At 32.2% G+C, this 27141-nt stretch overlaps 3 protein-coding genes and 1 long non-coding RNA gene across 4 annotated transcripts; 1 reads left to right on the top strand and 3 right to left on the bottom strand.

Annotated features, from left to right (window-relative positions):
• Positions 1–614: 614 nt before the first annotated feature.
• LOC149490603 (uncharacterized) lies at positions 615–1328 on the bottom strand. Its single transcript, XR_016317685.1, has 2 exons — positions 1048–1328; positions 615–795 (listed from the first exon to the last, which is right to left on the bottom strand). It is a non-coding gene; the product is annotated as an uncharacterized LOC149490603 (long non-coding RNA).
• Positions 1329–3521: 2193 nt separating this feature from the next.
• PNUTS (Phosphatase 1 nuclear targeting subunit) lies at positions 3522–19508 on the bottom strand. Its single transcript, XM_089706524.1, has 5 exons — positions 19043–19508; positions 17415–17512; positions 16201–16475; positions 14930–16081; positions 3522–5182 (listed from the first exon to the last, which is right to left on the bottom strand). Exons 1-5 carry the CDS (start codon positions 19043–19045, stop codon positions 3708–3710), a joined length of 3003 nt encoding a protein of 1000 aa, XP_089562650.1. The 5' UTR covers positions 19046–19508; the 3' UTR covers positions 3522–3707.
• A 1582-nt stretch (positions 19509–21090) lies between these two features.
• On the top strand, positions 21091–23295 carry LOC149490601 (calcium load-activated calcium channel). Its single transcript, XM_089706656.1, has 5 exons — positions 21091–21318; positions 21574–21651; positions 21754–21928; positions 22650–22790; positions 22878–23295. Exons 1-5 carry the CDS (start codon positions 21258–21260, stop codon positions 22972–22974), a joined length of 552 nt encoding a protein of 183 aa, XP_089562782.1. The 5' UTR covers positions 21091–21257; the 3' UTR covers positions 22975–23295.
• Positions 23291–25444, bottom strand: LOC149490600 (FAD-dependent oxidoreductase domain-containing protein 1 homolog). Its single transcript, XM_089706622.1, has 6 exons — positions 24965–25444; positions 24580–24883; positions 24160–24496; positions 23750–23984; positions 23537–23651; positions 23291–23463 (listed from the first exon to the last, which is right to left on the bottom strand). Exons 1-6 carry the CDS (start codon positions 25226–25228, stop codon positions 23324–23326), a joined length of 1395 nt encoding a protein of 464 aa, XP_089562748.1. The 5' UTR covers positions 25229–25444; the 3' UTR covers positions 23291–23323.
• Between the last annotated feature and the right edge of the window lie 1697 nt (positions 25445–27141).

The following is a 27141-nucleotide window of genomic DNA, read 5'->3' as shown; positions in this document are numbered from 1 at the left end:
GGAGGGAAGAGATATTCGCAGGAACTACCTACTTTGATTCCGATTTGAAAAATTCTTTCAGTGTTAGATAGCCCATTGATCGAGGAAGGCTATAGTAGGCTATATTGTACCATAACACTTAGACCAACAGGAGTGGAGCCACGCGGGTGAAACCGCGGAACGCTGCTAGTATATAATAAACATATTACTTTTAGATGGGTAATATATATTATGTATATACACATACCTATATATTATATATAATACTAGCGGTCCGCCCCGGCTTCGCCCGTGGTACATAATATTTACGTTTTCTCTACATAAGAACCATCCTCGTACTTCAAGGAATATAATAAAAAAAGAATTATCGAAATCGGTTCAGCCGTTCTCGAGTTATGCGCTTACCAACATATTTTGCGATTCATTTTTATATATAAGATGTATATATCATTTTCATAATCCCATATGAAAATGTGTATGTAATGATAATGTAGATGAAAACTCGATTGTTTATTATTTTTTATAAAATAAAATAAAAAAATAAATAAATTAATGTTTATTTTCGTAAGTATTAACAGATACACACGTTAATTATATTGACCGACCCGATAAAAAAATTACATTTAAATTATCTCTAACTTAATTAACTAGTAACTTCGTTCAATGTTGGAACCAAGAGTGTCCATTGTCTTCGGCGGGGCAGCGTCGCGGTGGTGGTGATTGCCGTAATACTTTCTAACCTTCGGTTTTGGTTTCCAATCTGTTCGTCTTGTAGCTACAATCCAAATTTGTCGTAAATTATCCGGTTCAGGAAAACTGGAACAAGCCATTGAATATTTCAGATATTTAATTAAATACACACTGCAGAATATATATTATTATTTCCCATAATAGTGGTAACAATTTGTAGAAAAGTTGGCAACACAAAATTTTTTAGGTTAAAATTTATAATTGTTATTTTTGTGGTTTTTAAACAATGTATTCAAGTCATCAGCACGTGATACACAATATATTAACACGCTAAAATATGATGAAGACCTATAAACTGATAAAGAGTTGTATACTTACGAGTGAAAAGACAATCCAGGCATTTTCATTCCATTATCACTTTTATACCCTTTAACGCTACACCGCACCATGGTATTATTTTATAAGGCATTAACAGTAAGTCTAAATTATTCAAAACCAAACATACCATGAATTACGTAACTTAGAGCATGTAAAACTATATTTTTATGGAAGACGATAGCTAGCTGTCAAACTTTGTTTATCAAACTAGGTTGCTATTCTTATTTCTTGAAAAAAGTGGCACGCTGCGTGAAACAAAAAATTTTATCGTTCTCTCTCATTTCTTTACACAACACCGGCATAAGTTACTCTTTTTCTTGTGTGAATGCGACATAAGATATCAGTTTGTCTATTGGTTTCTCTGTCTACGCTTTGGTCTATGACGTTGACTGAGGACTCACAACTTTACGTTTACGATCTATCACTTTGATCTTTAATTCACTGAATGATAAATGACTGAATTATTCACTGATTATCTCTAAGGACCAAAGACGTACAATAATATCATCAAATATCATAGTATCTAAAGAACAAGTAGGCCGACTTCCAGCGTTTAGGAGCGCACGGTACCTTAACTTGCGAGGTGCAGGTTATTTTTATCATAAACTAGCGGTCCGTCCCGGCTTCGCCCGTGGTACATGTTTACGTTTTCTCTACATAAGAACAATCCTCGTACTTCAAGGAATATAATAAAAAAAGAATTATCGAAATCGGTTCAGCCGTTCTCGAGTTATGCGCTTACCGACACATTTTGCGATTCATTTTTATATATAACTAGCGGTCCGCCCCGGCTTCGCCCGTGGTACATGTTTACGTTTTCTCTACATAAGAACCATCCTCGTACTTCAAGGAATATAATAAAAAAAGAATTATCGAAATCGGTTCAGCCGTTCTCGAGTTATGCGCTTACCAACACATTTTGCGATTCATTTTTATATATAAGACTAGCGGTCCGCCCCGGCTTCGCCCGTGGTACATGTTTACGTTTTCTCTACATAAGAACCATCCTCGTACTTCAAGGAATATAATAAAAAAAGAATTATCGAAATCGGTTCAGCCGTTCATTTTTATATATAAGATAAGATTTACAATGACAATTATGTATTTGCTTTACAATTATGTATTTATTTAAATATTAAATAATATTTTATTGGAATTTGACATAATATGTTCTTTGGGAAAAGTTGTTCAGTTTCAGTTTAGTTAGTTAGATTTGTTGCATTCTGTATACGTAAATATAAAAATTCATATAAATACACAAATACCATAACAAAACAGTTTGTCAACAAACAAATTAAAATAATTATACATTTACGTTATTTTTATTTTCTTTTTTGCTGACCCTACCATATTATGTCAATGTAAGCTTTGGCCGCCATTTAAGATTCATTTCTAGAATAATTATTATTATTCTTGATAGGCATATATTTTGTTCATGATTTGAATTATATTTGATAAAAATACATCTCATCAGGTTATCAGATAGGTGTAGGTCGATCCTCCACCAGCTCTTAGATCAATATAGGATGTGATACATTATATACATAGACATCTAAATAACAAGACACTAGAAGTCGTAAGCGCGCGTGACCTTGTCGCCACTCAGGTGACTTCCAAGCCACCAGTGCGTTCGTCACTGTTCAGTTGCTCTCGAGACGTATGTGTGTAAACATGGTGTGTTTCAGCATTTCCCATTGCGGAAATTCTTCCATAAGTTGTAATTATACTAATAAAGGACTAACATTTCATCGGTATTTTTTTTAGAAACAATGCCGTTTTTTCTTAAAATTATAGAATACTTACAAGTATTACGAATGTCACCATAGAAATCTAAATAATAATGAATATCACAGTCGACCGTTCTTATTATCACGTTTAACACAAATATCAACCTTATTTCTATGTGTTTAGGTTCAAAGTTATATCTATTGAAAATTAACGCCCGCTGTTGTAGAAAAGCCGATTTTTTTCGTATTGGAGCAAAAAAAAAACAAAACGTCTCATGTACCTAGGGATGTTATTCAAAAATAAACCGTAACATCGTGCGTTAGGATACAAATTAAAAAGCTGAATTTAATATATGTATATGTTACTAGCGGTCCGCCCCGGCTTCGCCCGTGGTACATATGAAAAATAGATGTTGGCCGATTCTCAGACTTACCCGATATGCACAGAAAATTTCATGAGAATCGGTCCACCCGTTTCGGAGGAGTATGCAGACTAACATTGTGACACGAGAATTTTATATATAAGATTTTTCACAGAAATCAAGCTGTTTAATAAAAGGTATAGTTTACAAATAATTGTGTCTGTTTAGCTATCGGTTTAAATGTATAGATTTTGATTTCATACTAATTATAACATTGTAGCAGTTCTAGCACTATGGTAATGCTGTGGTTCTAGTGTCTTGTTATTTAGAGTTCTATGATGTTATGTGTTATATATATATGTATAGTTAGAGGTTAAAAAAAGTGTTTATCATGTAACATATTTTATTTGCACCATTTTGTATAACAAACTTGGATAGCCTGTACTTAATTTAAGATATTTACACTTATTTGTACAATATTTACAATAGCAGTCTTTTGGCAAAAGTATAAAAATTAATTAATTCATATCTTATGTACATTATTTCTTACTGTGTTATATTTACTTAAAATTTAGAATGGACAGTTGACGCCCGGATGTAAAAATGAACAATTATCACCCTGTCGACATGAACCTTTTCTTTGAAAATATATACAAACGGCTTTCCGTCCACCCCCGCGACCTCCACGACCTCTCTGGGACATGTCCCAGTTGCCAGGGGCTTTTCCTCTCCAATGTCCCCCTACGCCACGCCCACGCATAGCTCCACGGAAATTTCCAGGCCCAGGAAACCCATCTGGCCCGGGTGGTCCTTGTGGTCCACCCATGTTAAAATCAACAGGATACATATTTTGCTGCATATTAAAGCCGTCAGGACCGACGGGAAACATAGGGTTAGGTCCTCCAAACATATCAGGACCCATCATCATATTATCGGGAGGTACCATTAATCCAGGTGGTAGATTACCAGGCGGCATAGGACCAGGAGGCATACCTGGTGTTGGTATTGGGCCAGGCATTCCGTTTGGCATCATAGGTGGCACTCCATTAGGCCATTCACCAGGCATAATTGGGGGTCCTTGAAAACCAGGAACACCTGGAAATTGTGGACCAGGAAAACTCGCTGGAAATTGCGCCATGTTTGTAGGAAATATTGGAGCAACGTTCGCATTATTGGTTGTAGTTGGAGGGGCATTACCTTTAGGTTCTGGCCAGGGCATATTTCTGAAATCGCTTATATTATCTTGATTTCCTGTTACATCTTCAAGTGGTATAATCGTTGGCTCTGAATATGTGTGTGTTTCAACATCTGGCTCAAGTGGTGAATCAGGAATCATTGATTTATAAAAATATAATGGTTGTAGAGTGCCTTTTTGTCGGATTGCTTGAATATCTTTTTCTTTGCTATTTTTGCCATATTCTACTGGAGTTTGGCCTTCAACATCTATGAGAATTAAAGGTTTCCAACTCGTTTTTTCTTCCATAACATCATCATTTATGAGATTTCTTGCTTTTTGGAATGCTTCTCTTTCATGGACTCTTTCTAAGTATTTCATATCCGTAAACGTCTTTGTAACATTCACTCTTTCAGTTTCGTCTAGTTCAAAGTATTGAATCTCTTCCAATTCTGAATCAGGCTTCCATTTTATGCTTTTCTTGGGACCTTTTCTTTTGTGATAGCAAAGAACCCCTTTTATTCCATTTATTGTTAACGTATGAGGTTCTTCAACTTCAATCTTATTGTCTTTACTTGTATTACTTTCAGAAATTTCAGTAGTTTCATTCTCCGATTTATTTTCATCTGATTTTTCTTTACTATCCTTGTTTTCATCGTTATCTAAAGTATCTTGATAAAATCTTGGAGGTACAGATTTATTTTCACTGTTAGGACTTGTTATAGTAGGTGTGTGGGGAGGAGATCCATCACTTGAAGGATTACCATCTTTAGATCCACTTGTCCGTCGCTTTCTTTTCTTTGGTTCTTTTTTATTAGTTGCAGAAGCATTTAGAGCGTCCATAAACATGTCACTCTCCTGAAGTACCATCGCTGAAACAAAATAATGTAATTATAATTTATAGTCAGGTCAACTTATATTAAAGTTATAGACTTAATCATTTTAAAACACGTCAATAAATAAGAATAAAATGTATAACTGCGGGTATCTAGGATATAAAATAATTAGAAATAATGACAAATCTGGTTTGAAATGTGTGTTAAAACAGGATGTATTAAGTGTATCAGAAGTGTTATTATTTAATAGAAAAAAAAAACTCGAACATTACAAACCAAAAATACCATATCGACGAGTAAAAAATATATAATTATGCAATCCATCTTTATTCGTATAAAATTTAAATTTTGAAACCGAGCGGAGACGCGGCATGCAGCTAACGAAAGAAACTTATTGAAGACTAATCTATCTTATTATATATAAATCTCGTGTCACTATGTTTGTCCTCAATGGACTCCTAAACCACTTAACCGATTATAATAAAATTCACACACCATGTGCAGTTCGATCCAACTTGAGAGATAGGATAGTTTAAACATGTAGGTACCACGGGCGAAGCCGGGGCGGACCCTGACTGCTGAGTGGTATAATAGATGTGGATTCATTTTGATAATATATCATAGCTACCGTAGCTCAGAGCCTTAGACAATTTTTATCGCTAAAATAATACCTAAGTGCATAGACATTGGAAAACAGTTGTGGTGGAGGGTGAAGTACACGCGAGCAAGGTCTCGGTAGAAACAAGAAAACTAGTTCATAATACAAATTACAATGTCACCTTTCGTTATAAACAGCGCACTATGGTAGTACTCAGTTATGTATCTGAATACGTCGGATAACTAGATAATTTATCGCATTTTATACTCTGACCTAATAAATTTATTAATAGGATTAATTTATAAATATTAAACACAAAAATAGACCTATTACAAATCTGTATAGTAGATAATATGTAGGTATAAATGTATACCTCTCACTGGCCCGATTTTGATAAATTTTTGTAAGTAGTATTTATGTCATGATAAAGCTTATGAAATAGAAAATTACATGTAGGTTCATATGTACATTATTTTAAAATTATTCGAACAGAAAACAAAAATATATTTCTATTTAATTTTCGTTTTTCTGTGTTTGTACTCGAATCACGTACCTATACCTATAAATTTCTGCGTGAATTAAAAATTAATTTTTAAAGATGTAGGTATCAATTGAAAGAAGTTTCAATTTAAAATAGGTATATTCTTTATTTGGTACTTGTACCTAGTAGGTACATGGATGGATCGATAGTCGATACGGCTGAATAAAGCTAATTTTTCTCCACAAAATCTATAAATTAAAAAATACGTAGCTTACGAAAGCTCGTATAAAATACACTTAGATATCACATTTGCGCCATGTTTTGATTAGGTACCTACAGAAAATATGGATAATAAAATTAACTGAGTTAGAAACAACATAACTGAATCAAGTCAGGATTCGAACCCGAAATAAGGCACATTTAAAATTTATAAAATAGTGATAAAAACAGGTTTTTTTCGATGTACGTATCACAGTAAAAAAAAAATAATAACATTTTTATATTATAATAAAATATAATACAAATTATAATACAAGTTGGTATTGATATAATAACGAGGGCAGTTCTTAGACTTATTTATTAACACGGAGCGGATCTCTTAATGAATTTTGTAAAAATAAATCTTGTTTCGATTTTTATACTGTGTGGATGCTAGCATTTACACTAAAACTGTATCTGGGTTAAATTAACGGTAAACTATAAAATATAAATCGACTATTAAAAGAGAAAGTTGATGTTAAATCTCACAAAGCCCAATAGACGATTGTTCATGTTCATAAAATATTACGTACTACCGGTCCGCCCCGGCTTCGTCCGTGGTATATATTAACGTTTTCTCTACATAAGAAACACCCTCGTACTTCAAGGAATATAATAAAAAAAGATTATCGAAATCGGTCCACCCGTTCAAGCGTGATGCCGCGGCCGTGACCAAGAAAAACGGGTTTCATTTTTTAGGGTTCCGTAGCCAAAATGGCAAAAACGGAACCCTTATAGTTTCGTCATGTCCGTCTGTCCGTCTGTCCGTCTGTTACAGCCGATTTACTCGGAAACTATAAGTACTACAGTGATGAAATTTGATGGGAATATGTGTTGTATGAACCGCTACAAAAATATGACACTAAATAGTAAAAAAAAGAATTGGGGGTGGGGCCCCCCATACATGTAACTGAGGGATGAAATTTTTTTTTTCGATGTACATACCCGTGTGGGGTATCAATGGAAAGGTCTTTTAAAATGATATAAAGTTTTCTAAAAAACATTTTTCTTAAAGTGAACGGTTTTTGAGATATCAGCTCTCAAAGTCGTAAAAAGTATGTCCCCCCCCCTCTATTTTTATAACTACGGGGTATAAAATTCTAAAAAAAATAGAGGTGATGCATGCTAATTAACTCTTTCAACGATTTTTGGTTTGATCAAAGTATCTCTTATAGTTTTTGAGATAGGTTGATTTAACTGTAATTTATTATATTTGCTGCTACGGAACCCTTTGTGCGCGAGCCCGACTCGCACTTGGCCGGTTTTATATATTATATATAGATGACCGTGACGTATGTTTAAAATGGTGTTGCTCAGGTTTTTTTGAAGTCATTAAATTACAATTATTAAAAATAATTAATGTAAGTAAGTAACTAATTAAAAGCATTTAAGTTTTTTTCTACGCGAAAGCTCGGATATGAAACCGGGTTATTAACGGTGCGAGAGATAATTACGCAAATAGGTACCTATGCAAATATTTACCGCACAAGCCAAACCTTTTTATTTACTTCTCTAGACAGTAGACATACATTTTAATTGTGTATTATTGTTAGATGTGAGATACATTTCATGAAGAACGCTAGTCGAAGAGAGATACCTAAGTCCTAACGTTACGTTAGTGTTTTTTCGGTTAAAAATACTTTATTTATTTATATATAGGGTACCTAGTAGCTCCATAATTAGGCAAATGAAAATAAACAAAAGTTTTCAACAGACCTAGTTTAACATGCAAATTAAAATAAGATAAGAAATAAATGATCTTTTATGAATGTTCAATATTAACATGCAAAACTATATCTGATATAAATAATAATTGTACTATTTATCATAATTATAGGCATACAGCATACTTATCTTCGCAATTTATATTTAAATTAGCCTTGTTATTAAAGCAGGTACCTACATTAAAATATATTTCCACCAATTAATTAAAAATATGACCTAATACCTACTACTGATACTGAAAAGATTCCATCTAAATGAATTTGGAATTTAAAAATAGCGTTTGAAATTTAAAAGACATATAATTTGAATTAATTATGAAAGTTGCATATTTGAACTAAACAGTGCAAATTTGAACAAATAATACTTGCAGACTACATGGCGCAAAGAGCTATTGAATATTCATATTATTATTATGTGTATTCTAAGCAACGTTATATATTCTACATTCAAAATTAACAAGAAAACTAAACATAATTAATGGTTTTCTAATAAAACATAAGTTTTGTTTGTTTCTTAAGAGTCCCTAGGCTATTGTATTACTTCGTATTTTTGCCTGACGATGCGAAAGTAGGATTACAATTTTGACCAGTACCTATGAAGGTATGTGGGTCTGGATGTTCATCTCATTCACTCATAGCTTCTAAACTAGTAATCATTAGACAAATACGGTCGTTAGAAGCCTCTTCGTTGTCCGCTGGTAGTTCGTTATTTTTAAAAGCGTGTTTTAGTAGTCGGATTTAAGTTTTTATATAATCAAATAGGTACATAGCATGAACCTATGTGATTCCAAAATGCTCTATCGCTAATAGCTTCTAATAATTTCTTATGAAGAGGGCTTTTGATTGTTTATTACTATTTAATTTAATACCTATTCCATCGATTTGAAAAAATATAATTCCTTTATTTTTTACATCACCTAAAGTATATTTACATCTTTACCTTGTAGGTAATAAAAGCTAGTTCAAACACATACCTATAATTATTTATATGTACCTAGGTATGTAAAATAGGTATTTAGCTAATAAATTAATATTATACCTAGATAATAGTTACAGACAGTTCCTTGACATTGTAACAATATCTTCAACTAAAAAAACCCGTTTACGTTGAGATAAGACTACTTTAGTAAGATTATTAATAATCTAATAAATAGACCGTTTGTCTGGATTTTAGGCATGATTTTATCTTGAACTCACAAATCCTTTTCTAAAATCGAGCAGTACCAGTAGTAATTATGCAAAAAGTATATATTTTAATGATTAAAAAAACAAGGTATCTGATAATATCAATTTTTTTTCACGTGATTTGCTAAAATACGGTTTGCTCATAAAATATCAAAATATACAGACAATGGAGCATGCCTACTTAATAAATCTAAGTAGTAATACGAATGCATTTCACCAACGAATAATTAGAAGAGTATGGTAGGTTTAAGGTTAGTAGGTACTTACGTTAATGTTATTATCTACTAGTTATATATAAATTATCAACTTCGAAAGCACACTTTCCATCTATAAAGATATAGGCTACCTACGAGTTCTTGTCTGATGGAGACGCAGTTTTAAAAACAAAAAAATTAAGAATATTAGGTACTCAAACCTATCTATCAACAAGTTTCTCGTAACCTTACTAATATGTATTTGTAAGGTTATCTACGTTTTAAGAATATTTTAATTACTTAAATCATCGTTGAAGCTGCATAAATTGCAATTATTTTAGTATGAAGTGACCAAAAATTATTCTCTCGAAATTTCTGAGCACTTTCACAGTGACAATGAAAAAACGGGTTGTTAATAAAATAGGCCACACAGTCTATTAGATATTCATTTTGAGCAAGAGTTTTAGTTCTACGGTGAACCATTTCATTACATTGTGTATAAAATTGATTTACGAACCATTAGTAGAGAAGGTATATTTTTATATTTCAGTAACTAGTTAAATTTAATAAATTACATTTATTTTTCACTGTCGCGACGATCAAAATAGCAATTCTACACTTTAGATCATGTGTTCTGGTAATATATATACGTGTTTATACCTAGCGGGGCCACTCGAGCTAGACTGAAAAAATGCGGCATTGCTTTGCTGATCCAATGATCATGAATTTATTAACAAGATCCAATATTCTACAACAATCTAGAAAGAAATTACGATGAATCCTCAAATCCATCCAGCGGCGATCCATCACTTGTATTTTGTATTACGCTCAGAATAAATAATAATCTGATCGAGCCTGTCCTTACCTAACACTTAGATTTATGTATTAATACATAAACTCCAAGGATTTTTTAATAGAACAGGAATAACTCAGCGAGAAAGTTTTGTTTTTCGAGTTTCTTGCGGAGTCCTTTGTAATTTTCAATATTATTATAAACACGATCAGAAAATGCACACCAGTCTTATAAAATATAAAATTTCGCGGGGATATAACCTACACCTAGTGTCTGCTATCTGCTACATTATTTTATGGAAAAAACTACGAAATTTTAGTAAATAATTGTGAGGTACGTAGGTAATACACAAGAACGGCGTGCATTTCAAGCTTTTTACTCAATACCTACAATTATAAACTACATTTTACACTTTGACCGTAAGAGCGGTTTCAGACTAGGTAGGTAGCGTTTTATATTATGTGCGTATAGGCGCGCTTGTATAATTCATGTCGATACTGACACGACTCCACTGCACCCACCGGTTCGAGTGAACAAACCGAAATAAGCCCGTTTACGCGAGTCTGATTTTTTCAAGCACATAATATGCAGCGCGTACGTACTGAAACAACGCGCAGAAAAATACGCTAGTCTGAAATGGCTCTAACGGGAAAGGATCAGGATCGGAAAGCAATACGATATCGTCTACTATGCCCACTAGAGCGTATCAAAATTGCCGTATGTATGTCAATTGTGACGCATCGTGCATGCTTCGTCTGTGCTGATCGGCGACGGCTGTGGGCAAAAGCCTCGTAATTTTCAATACGATTGAGTGTTGATAGGAAAGTGCCAGGCAAAAGCCTGGCACTTTCCTGTTCCGGGCATAGTATGATACTTTGTAGTAGGCCGATTACGGTGCCGGTGTTATATTTTTAATTAAAATTACGGTGATCTGAATTAAAGGCGTATTACCCGTGGTCCCCCCGCTATGTCCCCCTGTGGGTCTACGGGTAATATTTTTTCCCCGTGGACCCACTGCTATAGAAAGATTTGACAGTGGGTCTACGGGCACTGGGAATAAAAGTACTTTTTACCCGTGGTCCCCCGCTACCATGCTTTGACCATTATAGAAACAGGATTATTATGTACACTTCCCGGTTTATGTCCTGCGTAATTATTTCGATTTACAGTTAGTTTCGAATAGTTTCAGTTGCGGATATCAGATTTACCATAAATCTATATTAATATTGTGAAGTTGAAAATTTATTTTTCAAACTGCAATACAACATATAAATACAAAATATACGAAACTAGCTGACCCGACATGGCCGTTATTTTTTCGCATTTGCTTATTTTTTTGGCGCAAAATTATTTTTCATTTGAATTTTTCTTTAATAAGATCCTTGTCCTGACAATAATATTTCTTTGGCACGCCGCAAAGAAAAAACAGCTTGTCACAATTTTACGTATGAGTGGTGTGAGGTGTGTGTGCATCAGAATTAAAAAATAAAGCAAAGTTAAGGATTTTTGTGCCAAAATGTACCTCTAATCTCAAAAAGAAAATAATGTTTACAAACTTCATTCAATGTGTGTGAGTATGATATCAAAAAAATAATTTTTAAAGGTTATCGTCTCTTTAGCCCTTTATGTAAAAATGAATCCCTATTTCTCCTGGTCACGGCATCACTCGCGTTCGGCTCGACCGCGTTCCATAATTCTTATTTTGAACTGTCGTTATTGTCAGGACAAGGATCTTATTAAAGAAAAATTCAAATGAAAAATAATTTTGCGCCAAAAAAATAAGCAAATGCGAAAAAATAACGGCCATGTCGGGTCAGCTAGTTTCGTATATTTTGTATTTATACGTTGTATTGCAGTTTGAAAAATAAATTTTCAACTTCACAATATTAATATAGATTTATGGTAAATCTGATATCCGCAACTGAAACTATTCGAAACTAACTGTAAATCGAAATAATTACGCAGGACATAAACCGGGAAGTGTACATAATAATTATAATAATCCTGTTTCTATAATGGTCAAAGCATGGTAGCGGGGGACCACGGGTAAAAAGTACTTTTATTCCCAGTGCCCGTAGACCCACTGTCAAATCTTTCTATAGCAGTGGGTCCACGGGGAAAAAATATTACCCGTAGACCCACAGGGGGACATAGCGGGGGGACCACGGGTAATACGCCGAATTAAAAACTGGAAAAATAAAACTTTTGTTACTGATTATTATTTATTACCTGTCCTGTTAGCGATGCCTTCTAATTGATACACAAATCGAAAGGTAGTTTGAGATGCGATACAATCGGTATTATTTATTCTGAACGTAATTCTAGCGAGAGGCCTGCTAGATGGATGAGGCGATTGCCCTCCTAAATTGTTGAGGTACATTGAACCTTGATAATAAATTCGTGAGGTACTTTGCCACAATTTTTTTAAGCCAAGGTCGAGTGGCTTAGCTAGGAAACTTTAAACACACAATTCTAGATCTTCATAGATTTTTATATAGAACAAACGTCTGATGTCGGTACTCACCCGCGAAGTCAATATACCCTTAGATACTCATGTAATGTGGGAACTTTCGCGTTTGATAAAACTAGTGCTTTCTTCTATGAAAATATATACTTAGTGCTTCAGATATTACTTGGATTATATTATTATTGCCTAGCAACTTTATTTACGCAAATAATCGAACAGATACGAAGATTTGAGACACGAAAATTCAGGCTGTCTGTGTTAATAGGGAACTAAAAATTATTAATTTAAAATCTTCAATTATCTATGCCCTGAATTTTCTTTAGGAAGATATAAATGCAGTAACTTCTGGTAGATTTCATCTGGCAGGCATTACGCTCATTGTGGTGTGAAATTTCGAGCGATGTTTTTTGAAAATTTTATCACCACATCGTAGATTGTCATGTGCACACGTATTTTTTTTCGTGTTGAAGTACTTAGCTACAGAATGCACTATTCTATAATTTATGATATCAAAATGAACACATCTCAACATGCTATTAATTAATGTCTATACTGCTCATCATAATCTATCACTTAACCTACTATAGTCCTTTCCACCTAAGATGATTTCTGTGACACATCGATTTTTGACACGTGTAGAGATGTCGGTTACTGAAATCGTATCAATTGTTTCCGATAATCGATAATATTCTATATGGAAATGAAATCGATTTGAATAAAGTACCAAAATTAGTTTTTTCGGCATTTCGCCAACAATTAACTAAGGAAACTTAGCAAACACCAGCAACAAAAAGTCAACAATAACAATTAGTAAAAATAACAGAATACCACGTAAAGTATCAATATAAAAATGCAACTTGTATACAAGGCTGACGTACTCGTACAGACGATTGACTCGATTGACAAACGATCACAAGATGGGCGCCGATTATATGATTTTCCAACTCTATGATTTTACAACGATCCATTTCATGTACACGAATTGCGTAGGTATTATATTTTTGTGTTATTTTATTTTATTTTTCATTATATTAAACTAAACAATACTGTTTTTGATTTATAAGCATAAGATGTTTCATTTTTATATTTTTGGTAATAATGCCGCCATAAAATAAAAATATTATGGACTAAAATTATTTTGACTTTTTAAACATAAAATACGTAATTCGGAACACGATGAAGTGTCACAGGAATCATCCTAAATGAAAAGGACTATAATCAAACTTATAGCAATATGAGTATTCCAGGTAAGATATTTTCAAATCTTCAGTGTTTATATAAAAAGAAAAACATTGTTAATTTCAGTTCCCGGTCAAATGAGCTAGAAGACTAAAGGAGATATACAATTCGTTTTCTACTTTATATTACTCATTAATTAACAGTTATGATAAATTATCAAAATATAATTTCTTATGTTGTCAAACAAGGGGTCACACAAACAAGCTGAGTACGTCTTCTCTAGTTAAAATTTGAGAAAGGTATTCTTGCTTTGTTTAATAAAACTCATAATATAAATATGCCAGATTCATCAACCAGAAATAATTGCTTTAAATAATTTTCCTTAATGAATATGAATGAAGACTTTTTAGTTATCTGTTATTTAACATTGCCTGTAGGTTGAGTTTATTCCACTCCTCAAATAAAGTTTATTGCAAGTGTAGTACAGTCTGAGTTACGTGTAATTTCATGTGAACCTATTATCAGTCCTCCATAAAACGGACTGACGAAGACATTTTGATGCGACGACGCCCCATTGGCTCGGCGGCGAGTCCTCGGGATCTTCCACCGAATGATGATTCGTGCATATTTCATATCATCTTTAAACAGATCAGGTCCATATAATTATTCAACGAAAGAGTGTAATTCAATTTAGCATTTATTTGAAAAACCAAATACTTTACAAGAAATAAATTGTTATAACCCGCCAAGTTATACATTTTAGACTTACCACACAAATTACACTTAAAATTATATATGGAAAATGATGCAAATGTTGGCAGCAGTTTTGGCTGTTGCGTATTTCCTGGAAAAATATAATATATTAGTAACAGTGATAATAAGGGATATAAGAAATCACACTTACGTTTCGGTTTAGCCGGTATTAATTTTATAGAACCCGGTTTCTCTTTTATTTCATTGATTTCTAGCATTTTAGGTTTTTTTTCTGGTGGTGTTTCATTATGCACTGGAGATGGTCTTTTAGGTATTGAAACAGTTGGTGGTAAAGCTGGGGGAGGTTTTTTATTGCTTAATAAAGTCGCTCTTGATGGAGGAGGTTTAACCTCTTCTTCGAGACCATGTTTTCGAAATCTAGAATGAAATGTTTTAACTGTTTTAGGTTTGGGTTCATCTGGCTTCCTGACTTCTATTGATATTGATGGTTTTTCTTTTTTAACATCACTCAACTTTGGAATCTTGCCCAATTTGTGGATTGAAGGAACTTGTGGTTTATCTTCAGCTTTATCATCTTTGTCATCCTTAACTTTGTCTTTTTCAGATGGTTTATTTGAATCCTTATCATCTTTTGATTTACTACTTGATGAACTAGATTTCCTACTACTACTACTACTATGTTTAGACTTTGAACTGTCAGAGCTATGCCTATGTTTATCCTTTTCCTTATCTTTAGATTTTTCTTTACTATCGCTATGTTTACTTGAACGATGCTTATTTTTGTCACTTGAAGAACTGGATGGTTTGCTAGAATGTTTGGAAGAACTTGACTTAGAAGAACTACTGCTCCTTCTTTCTGACGATTTTTCCTTTTCTTTGTCTTTACTTCTACTTTTTGATTTGTCTTTCACTCTTTCTGTGTCTGATGATGAATCTTTTTTCTGGCTTTTGTCAACCTCAACCTGTGTTATAATTTGTTTTCCATTTTTCAAACTTAATTTTATAATAGGTATAGCTTCATGTTCCCTATCTGATTCTACTGTCTCTTTGACTTCAGATAAGTTGTCAGCAACAGAAGTATCTTCTTCTTCAGGTGGACTTTCTTCCTTTATACTTTCATTTGCATCTATATAGCTGGTATTATTTGACTCATCGCACTTAACCTCATTTGAGTTTTCAACATTACCATTCTCAAAAATTACAGGTTTAACTACTTCTGATTTTGCTTCTTGTGCTTTTGCAATAATTTGAGGGATATCTGATATAGATATTAAAGTTACTTGTTCACCTTTAACAATTTTTAGCCATTGCTCTACCAACTTTGATGCTAGAACTCTGATATCTACAAAAATATTAGTATATTATTTTAGGTTTATTAAAATGCACATATACATATTTATGACAAAAAATGTAACAAAACATAAATCATGGTTCTTAACTAGCTAATTGCAAAAATCTTACCGAAATGATTGCCATCTTTTGATAGCTCCTTTACTAGTTTTGGATTATTATTTGTTTTTAGTCTTTCAATATCCACAGGACAAAGTAAGAGTAATTCTAACAATTCTCGTACAAGAGGCCAATTTTGTGCTACTATACTTTCTGTTAGCCACATATGTACTAATCGCCAACCACCACAACCCATAAACGAAGCTAATAATTCTAAGTCTGTACATTTTAAAATCTGTATATAAATACATTTAGACACCAGCTTTTTGGAATATGTGGTCATTAATCTGAAATATAAAGAAATCTCTCTCAGTTATTATAAAACATTAAGGCCGGTTGCAGAGCTTGACCGACTATCAGTGCGTACGTCAGTCGCGCTTGTCATATGTATGGAAATTCATAAAACCGTTCATAGCTAGACCGACCATACGCACGCGTATTGTCATGCGCATTAGTGTCATAGTCATACAATTGTTGATGCGTATCGTCAGGACCGACGGTACGCACTGACGGTCGGTCAAACTCTGCAACCAGCCTAATAATGTATATTGTGTATATTAAAGTACAGTTGCAAGCTACAAAGAAATTTGTACAAAAATCCAATTGACGGTTAACCTAAAAGTGAAATATAGTATAAAGTTATAAACCTTAAATCACGATATTCAAGCGACGCCATATTTTTTGATGTTATAGAGATGTTAATTAAATGGAATGGGGTAAAATCTACATTTAAAAAAAATATCAATACAACTGTCACATCTTAGTAGTCACATAAAGCCAATTCTTTTTAACACTATTATCTGTATGTAATCTTATCCAAACAAAGGAAAATCTTAAGATCATAGGTTTGCAAAAACGATTGTCATTGCTTCGGTGAAAGCGGGATGCAAAATATGCAGGCAAAATGGACAGAAATAGGTTATTTCAGGTTAATGTACGAAATTTGTTCCCAGTTTGCAACCACAATTTAGTTCAAATTTTGTACTTTTCTGCTAACCCACTATTCCTTTTGTTGCAAGGTATACAAATCATATTCATAAATTTCAGGACTAAGAAATTACTTTCTTTAAACAATAGTTTCAAATATTATAGTTTGATACAGAAAAACCTGTAAAATCTAGCTCACGCATAACTCCTCCACTTCTACACATAAAAATTCTACTATACAGGGAAAAGAAAATAATCTACTAAGTATGACACAGCATAAATAAAACTTTCGTACTAACCTTGCAAGAGGAGTAATAACTGAACCATCTTTGATGCCGCCAGTGTCGGAAAGAAGAACTCTCAAACAATTCAGCAATCTTATTGGTTCAATCCGTGGCTACAACAAATCAATGGCAAATTATTAAACACATAAATAAAACAGTTGAATCAGTATATCAAATGGGTAAAATTAAAAATATAAAAATGGGTTATGTGGTTTTATGGATTTAACTTTTTTTTTAATATCACACATTACACAGCATTCCTAAAAGATTTAAATAATGACAAGTTTTTATTTATATGATCTTGATTGAATATAAAAATTTTTGTTATTTTAAAACTTTATAGGAACCAATCCAATCAAGTTTTTATTGTTTATTTGTTTATTGAGACAAAATGAAACGAATTCTCACTAATAAAATGAATAAATTAAGGCCAGACAATAAAATATATAGAAAGCATTGACTATTTGGCAGAAAAAAACTGTAAAATGAATCATGAGTGAATGAATGTTTGTGTACTATTTTTTATAAGCCAAAATATTTTATTTTTTAATATAATATGTGATTATGAATTCGGTCCCAAAGTTATTTTTTGGAGAATCCATAAGCAATTAAGTAATATTCAAACAAATTAAAGTACATCATTAAATAAATCTAATTATGATGATAATCACTGAAACTTAATGACATGTTATTGAAGTAGATTATCCATCAGGCCCCGGAATCACAGACACAATAGAAAATCTATTGTGTCGCGGTCGGATCTGGCCGCTCGGTGGTTGAGAGGTTAAAATCAAAAGGTAAGGTACTTTGGACATTGTCAGAAACTAATTAAAAATAGGTTTCACATGGAGAAAAATAAATTAATCTTGCAATTTTGTAATTGTAGAAAGACTGGAGTAATATAGTACAACAAAAATAATTTTGAATCTACTGTGTAAATGTCAAAGACAAAAAAATATCACACAAAACCTTGAAAAGATCGTGTCGACTGTCGACTTTAAAACGACACAATTAAATGTGTTTTGAAAAGATGGATTTATGTATTTTATATTTCAGGGAAATTTTATTATATTTTTAAATTTTATAGTCTTAAAAAGTTTCGTTTCCTACAATGACTCATCAGTTTATGTACCTAGGTTATTTACGCTTTCTCTCGATAAACGTCAAACTTATGCGCAAATAATAACCTACGCAGGATATAAGTTCCTCTTGCACACGTTAAAATTTTAAATTCTAATGAATAGTGAATACTTCTTTCGTACATTTATGAGCTATCAGCTATAGTTAAACTGGTAGTTATTTGTAACATACACGTTGATTACATCACGTAGGTACCTACCTACTTATCACGTTTGTGCGAAGGACCGAGAACATCGAAACAAAATGTCTGCCGAGCCCTAATACATATACTGCAACCTACTAATAAGATGCCCATATAATAAATACTAATTATTATAAATTAAATTTAGCTATAGATTTTTAGTCTAAATACAAATACGATTAGCTGTTGATAGTGATAAATTCGCAGGTGTCGAATATTACGGTCGATGATATATTTGGACAGGAATAACATTTACACTATTATTTTCTTTATAATTGTTATATTTCAGCATTCTTAATATTAACAATAATAACTAACTTACCATTTTAATTTTGTGAATGTACTGCGTTTTAATATTTCAACATGTGGATGACGTGTCGCACTATACCGTGCCACGCCTCGCTTGTAAAACAAAATGGCGTATCATAGTTCCATTAGCTTTTCCCAAGCTTTAACACAATATAGATCACAATATAAACTGTTTAATGAGTTCGTTTAAATTGTTTTAGCACATTATCAACAAAAATTAAGTAACTATACGAATTCACTAAGGCAGTTCTAATTATTTTTAGACTTAGCTAATCAGTAGGATTCCTTACAACTATTTTACTATATTGAGCTCTTTTATTTTAAGAGCAATATTCAGAGGATTATAATTTTATATTTTATTCAAAAATCAAACACAATTTTCCTAATCCTAAGAATCAATTGAAGACCAGGGAAAGATAATAGCTTTCCCCTATTCGATCACCGGCTCAATTCACGTCTTGCAAACGAGATGCCCCGTAGAAGAATGAATTGAAAAATGAAAGCACAATTGAAAGAGTCAACGACCTGTTAACGGCGGAAGTACTAATGAATGAAAACAGTGTTACTATATCTTAGTATTGAAGTCCATGAATGGATAGTATAGTGTTTGTTAAAAATTTAAATAAATGTAATTTACATTGAAACTATCATTTAGAAACAACGTATGTCCTATACTGGTAAAATATTAATAGCTATTCCTATATTTTCCTAAAAAAAGAAAATCTTATTTCAAATTATGTAACCTTATAACAATTTTATACCAAATACAACAATTTTATAACAACATATTTGGTCAGATATATTATTAATAATTTGTCAGGGTTTCATATATATTTGTTTATGTTCACACACTTTAAGAGTGCTGCAATTTTGGTGAAATTCATGAACCTGGCAGTACTGAATGAACGATTTAAATTTTCATTCATTCCGGGCATTAATCATAGAGCAACGTAGACAGAGAAAAAAAAACTTACCACTTCCTACGACTTCTCTGTCTACGTAGAGCAAAGACCTATGTGACTAGTTTTGGCCTAGCTTTACAACATTAGAAACACAGATTTAAAACCACATTAAAAAAAACACTACAAGTCGTTTTTAAAGTCGATTTTACTTTTGAGTCGATCGGTGGTGAATGTTATAAATATAATGTAATGACGATTCAAAAGTGCATCTAGAAGAAGTCTAATTGAATAAATAAATGTTTGAGTTTGATTGAATAATTATTAATATGATTTTTATTACATTTATTGAAAACTTCCCAATATAAAAGACACAACATACGATTACAGAATCAAAAATGAAAAAAAATGTTGTGTGGTTTTATGAAACCACGGTAAAAGTGAAACTGTTCGAACGGTTCCGAACACTGCTTTGTGTAGCGCATGTCGCGTGTCGGTCGGCTGCCGAGTAAGTATACCTACTCGGCAGCCGCGATACACGCGACATGCGCTACACAGACCAAAAAGTTTGAGACGATGTAATAAAAGTTTCACTTTAAAATAGAAGATATATTAAAAGTAAACTGGTAAAATCACAGAACAGTAAAAAATATAGTCCGGGCATGTTATTTTGTACTTCATTATATTTGTATTTAAAAGGCAATAATTTGACTAAAGCAGATTTTTTATTAGTCGTTACCAAAAAGCTTATATCTAATACACTGGAGATTTCAGTATGAACATTAACTTGTAACAAGAAAATATGACCTTGAATGACGCCTGTATGTTTTTTATCCCTTTCACACCCACTTGCCTAGTTAGGTGTGAAAGGGATAAAATAACATACAGGCGTCATTCATACTGAAATCTCCAGTGTATTAGATAAGCTTCTTGGTCGTTACTTAATTCATAGATAACTCTCTATTAAAATATTTCACAATTTCACAGATATATAGATCTCTCTATCAAATCAAATATATCTGTCACAGATATCTGTGAAATATTTTAATATTTTGTGCTACACGCGTAGACAGAAAATATTTGTTTATGGCTGAGTACCTGAGTACCTATTATGTTCTGTGCGTCAGATGACAATGACATTTGACAAAGTGGCCTGTGGCTGTCCGGCGTCCGCTGTCGAAGTTCGCATGCATATGATTACGATATAAAATTATAATAAAAAAAATATAATTAATATAATTAATAGAATATAAAACTGATACGTACTTACTACTTAAAAATAGATTAGTTTAAAGTTTTATATGAGAAAAGTTTAAACTATATATAATAATGTGGGGTGATTCTTTGCTGATAGTTTTTATTTCGATATGCACTGCCTTACTAAGTGAAGGTATTATTTTTAAAAATAATTCACAGTGTACTTATTCAATAGCGTTAGATTAGTGGATGAAGCTTATGCTAAGTCACCTATTTTAAATTAATTTCTGATGGGGACTATTTAATAAAATCATCTAATGGTTACCTATGCTTAGCTGAGCCTGAATTCACGATCTGATAATTTCTGCTAGTGTAATTTTTTAAACATTTTTTTATATTTCATATATTTTTTATTACTGATAAACAAATAATTATTTTACTATTTCAGGATTGACTTGGATTTTAGTATATGGAACAGAGAAGTATCAGAAACTCAAAGTTGAAGTTGAACGTCAAAGTAAAAAATGTATGATATTGTGCTTTAAATATTGAAGTTCGATGTTTTTGAAATTTATTATTTTTTGGTATAATTTACATTAAAATATATAATTTTTGTTTGTTGTTGAAGTGGAGCGACGCAAGGAGGTTCATGGCGATTCTTTAGATAAACAACATAAGAAAAAGATTGAACGTGAGGAAGAGAGGCTTAAAAATAATAATAGGGATCTCAGTTTAGTCAAGATGAAGTCTATGTTTGCCATTGGATTTGCTTTTACAGCACTTCTTAGCATGTTCAATAGCATGTAGGTATCAAATAATATAAGATTATAGAAACAATTATCATATTCAATCCATTTGTTAATTATCTTGTAAGTTCATACAGTTCTTCTAAATGAAATAAAAATAATTTGGAAAATCCAAAAGTGCACGCCTCATAATTTTTTTTTAATAAATATTTATTGATTATTATTTTTGTTTATTTAACAACAATTAAACCACATCGAATCAGACCCTGAAAAATGAAAGGGTTCTATTCCTGAGCATACTCAAGCGTAAGAGAAAAAAAAAGACTCGATTAGTAAAGTATTTCGGTCGCTATCGTGTTAACAAGAAAAAGGATCCGCACATACAGACACACGGACGTCCAAGACAGAACTTTTTTAAACTGTTTTTTAACTAGTTTAAATAACAAAAATGACATCAAAAATATCATGAACGTTAAAAATAGTGTTTTTTCTTAATATGTGTGTGTATGTATTATCTTACAAGTGCAATGTATGATACATAAAGACATTTTAAGTTTGAAAAATCAGATGTTTTGCGCGAAGTGACAGTAGTACCCACCTCAACGCTTTGCTTATGAGGCGTGCAAAAAAAAACTCCTTTTCACATTTTAATCATAATTGTTAGATTCTAGAAACTTGTTCTTATAATGCTGTTTATAAGTTATGCTATGTATGTAAAATGTGTAATTTATCTATTTTATATGACTATAAAATAGCTTTTAATTGATTTGATTTTCAGATTTGATGGAAGAGTTGTAGCAAAACTGCCTTTTTATCCAATTTCATGGATTCAAGGTTTAAGCCACAGAAATTTACCTGGTGATGATTATACTGACTGCTCATTTATATTTTTGTATATTTTATGTACAATGAGTATTAGGTAAATATACTTTTTCATTAGTTGGTAAAAAGTATATCACTTAATATTATAGATTCTATAATTGGAACTAATAATTTTATTTTTCAGGCAAAATATTCAAAAGCTTTTAGGATTTGCTCCATCAAGAGCTGCATCCAAACAAGGTGGTGCATTATTTGCTGCACCACCTGGACAATTTAAATAAATCCAGTACACACAGTAATAGCTAAAATGTTAGCAAAAATAAATGTACTGTATTGATAATTAATAATTTAATACCATAGAAACTAGGAAAATGATAGTTTGTATAGACTATAGTGTTTATTTTTTTTTCATGATAAATTGTTACTGTCAATGTATTTCTTAAATTTATGTTTTTATTTAACGGCATTTATATTTATTATTCCTCGTTATTTCATTTTAAGAAAACATAATGGTTTTTCTTCATGTTATTTTAAATTGATGGAATTTTATGATTTTTGTGTCAATGTTTCAGAACCATAGAAAATAAAACAATCCACTATGATGACATGTTTTTATTTTTATACAATAAGTTAGTAAATATTAAAGTCAACTAGAGGTTCATTTACTAATATTCTATCAAAACCTAATCTTGTTAAATCAGTGGTTGTGTAACGGCCTTCAACAATTAATTCAGCTATGGCTTTTCCTATGCCCGGTGAATGCTGGATACCTGATAAAATAAAAATCGAAATAGCAGATAAATGTTATAAAAAATATATCAAAAATTTTAAATAAAATTTTACCTAATTTTCCAAATCCGGTGGCTAAAATTACATTAATATGATAAGGATGTGGGCCTATAATACCTGATTCATCATATGTATTACAGTCATAAACTTCAGAATCTAAGTTATTCACCTGAAAGAAAAAAGTGGATTTAGCAATCTGACAAAATGTAGTATTGCAATAAATGTAATGTAAATAGTATTGCAATTCTGAGCAATGAGAATACATACTTCCATATCTGAAAAGCTTGGAAATCTATTGTGTAAAGAAGGTTTAAATATTCTTTCATAATTTTCTTCATTTGATAAATGCTTATCAGACTTCACTGGTATTTGTCCACAAATAAGATTATTTTTTAATCCATTTCTTCGTAACCATAAGCCAGAAGAGTCCATTACTAAAGGAGAATTCAGGCCAATTGAAGCTTTAGCCGAATTTTCACCCAAAGAATAAATATTTACTTCCCTGAAAAAATGTTGATGAATGATTTGATATATACTGATAGATAATAATTGTAGCTTTGTTAATAATGCAGAAATATATAATTTTATTTTGCAATGATTATCTAGTCGCTTTAGATCAATATCATATTAATATATCAATGAAATAAAAACTATGTTTAATATTACAATGCATTTACCTTTTCTCTATAGGTAAAGATATTGATAGAAGTGCATTATCATTTCCACCTTCCGCCAATTTCAGTACTTCTGGTGATTCATATCCATTTGCTAATATACAGACAGCAAATTTTATAGCTCTTTCTTCATTTTCCTCATTTCTATAAACTACTCTACTTAGTTTTTGATAAGACATAGGTTTGACACCTTCTATTAATACATCTCTTTGGGTTTCAACCTCAAATCCAACCACATTGCCATTAACATAATTTGCTCCTAGCTCTATAGATTTTTCCATCATACCTCGCAACAGTGCAGAGGAATCAAATACACCTTCACATTCTGTGCTTAAACATCCTGTAATGCAGTGATTGAAATGTAAGTGTTAAATTGTATAATACTATTATTATATTTTTTTTAAATATTACAGCCAAATTTACCAAGTTTCACATCAGATACATTAATCCAAGGATATTTTTTCTTAATCTGTTCAGGGGAAAGCAATTCATTTTTGATGGCATACTCTTTAAGTACAGAAACATTCCTTTCTAATAAATCACAATAGTTATCACTTGCAAGGACTAAATAGCCATGCGGTTGAAACCTTACATTAACATTTGTACCCAAATGTTCTTTTGTATTTCTTATAAAATCAGCACAGAATTTTGATAACAGGATATTTTCTGGCAATGAAAAATGATGGCTTATTATCCCTATAGGAATTTTTCGTGGAGCTGAATTATTCTGAAACATTTAAATGGGTTAAATGAGATGTAAAAATTGATTGAGGGGTATTCAATTATAATAATGTAGCAAGAAACATACAAATTCTCTATCCAAAACAACTACATTTAAACCTTTTCCCGCTATAGTCTTCAACCAATAAGCTGCTGATGATCCTAAAAATCCTCCCCCAATTATTACTATGTCTGCATGTTCGGGATGCTTTGAAGGAGGAGTTTCTGTTAACTTTCCAAATCGAATATTGCCTGTTAAAGCTTCTAAAGTTCGTTGCAACGGATTTTGATGTTGCACATAAGTTCTGATATTAATATATTTACGTGAATAAATTTTGCTTATTGAGAACATTTTGTAGCAGAAATATAGTTTTTTTTTTATTATTGATCCAAACTAAGAGTTCATTATAAAGTCTATAGTTAAAATAATTATTATAATATTACTTTTGAGAAACTCGTTATTTGATGATTCTTTTTTCACTACTGAAATGAAATCAAAGAGTTAAAAAGTAACACATACGGGAATGAAATGAATATAAAATATAAATTGTACGACTTTGACATTTCATTTGACAACTGACAAGTGATTGATAATAATAGGCATGACGAAAGATTTTGAAATCCTCTTCCATAATGTGTGTTAACGTTTACTATACAAGAAAAACCCTATATTTCGGTAATATACTTAAATTTAACGAAGATAAAAGCCATTTTTCAAAAAATATTTATTAACTGTGCCAAAACAGTTCGCAGGTGTCATGGCGTAGGCGTGACGTCACTCTTTAGTAAATACGTAATTATTTGTACGCATTGCGAAGAAAATTTAAAAAATATTTATTTAATATGTGTTATAGAAACGAATTACTAAGTTTATAAGTGGTGTGCAGTATTGCAGTGTGAATCCACATAAAAATAATGCTCAAAAATGTGTTAGTAATTATTTCAAGCAAGAAAATAATAAGAAATGATTGTATATAGTTATCCCGGAGAACCCCGAACCATGTATTCGTGAATTCGCAATTATATTTCTGTTCTGAGTCGATAAAGCATACGTGAAACAATAGAAAATAAATAAAAATGCGTATTCTCAACATATTCATAACAACAAATCACATCTGTCGTGAGTTGTTTACTTAAGCGTGACGTCACACGTGTTTTAGTCAAAATGGCCAACTGCAGAATTTCAATGTTTTATTTTATTGATAATCTCATTAATCTTAATGTTTTTAAGATTTCTAAGTCACTATAGTTAATTTATTTATTATACATATTCCCTTAAAACACTAATACGATCATTTATGGTTTACTGTCGTCATGCCTATTGAAGCGTAGACAGCGAGGTAGACAGAGAGTTTCTCTGTCTACGAATTGATGTGAAGCTAAACGTTACCACGACCACAACCACGACAACCTTGTGGATGTTCTGTGCTTGTGGACAACCTGTGTGGACAACCTTACTACGTCAATAAATAGATTCCACCTTGATTCCGCCCTCATAAGGCCTTAGCGTAAGGCCTTATTCAGAAAGAAAGCTGGAAGCTTATAAGCGCTTACCGGCGCTTGTAAGCGCTGGTTCGTTCTACACAAAGGAAGCAGGTTGAAGCAAACCAAGATAAATTTTATATTTCAGCGCCCAGCGCTGACCAGCGCTTGTTGAAGCTTGTCGGCGCCGTTCAGCGCTTATCGGCGCGTGTTCATATATTTTCCTGCGCGGTTACCAGCGCTGACAAGCTTCGGTAAGCGCTTATAAGTTACCAGCTTTATTTCTGCATACGCCCTAATACTTGAACGCCCCTTATCCCTTTACTCCTTACTTTACTCTTTGGTCTGTTTCTTTGTCTATGGCACTGGCAATGACAACAGACGTCAGACAAATGACAATGATTGTCTTTTTGACATATTATGTCCTAAAACTTGCCTAAAACCACAGACTAATAATAATATACTACGTATACAACAGACGGTGCACTCCATACAAAAAAAGTTGCACTATGAATTTACGCAATTAAAGCGCCAGTGGGGAAATAACGTACTACATGTTCGATTATATCTCTTAGTCTTTTGCTTTTAACACACTAGATGGCACGTTAAACACTGACTTGATGTTCTTTTCCTTCCAGAGCCACTAGATGGCACTAATGTAAATATATGTACACGTACCTTTTATTTTCAAGTCTTTGGCGTCAAGTGTCAACTGTCAACTGTCAACATAATATTTTGTACCTACTCGGATTTTTAATTAAACAAAGCTGACTCACAGAGTAG

The sequence above is a fragment of the Colias philodice genome, chromosome 2, assembly GCF_061535455.1.
Source record: "Colias philodice isolate Cphi_HAF_F1 chromosome 2, ilColPhil1 Martin Lab GWU primary, whole genome shotgun sequence".
NCBI classification, from domain to species: domain Eukaryota; kingdom Metazoa; phylum Arthropoda; class Insecta; order Lepidoptera; family Pieridae; genus Colias; species Colias philodice.
Note: the sequence above shows the minus strand (reverse complement) of the source record. Positions and strands in the feature narration are given on the sequence as shown.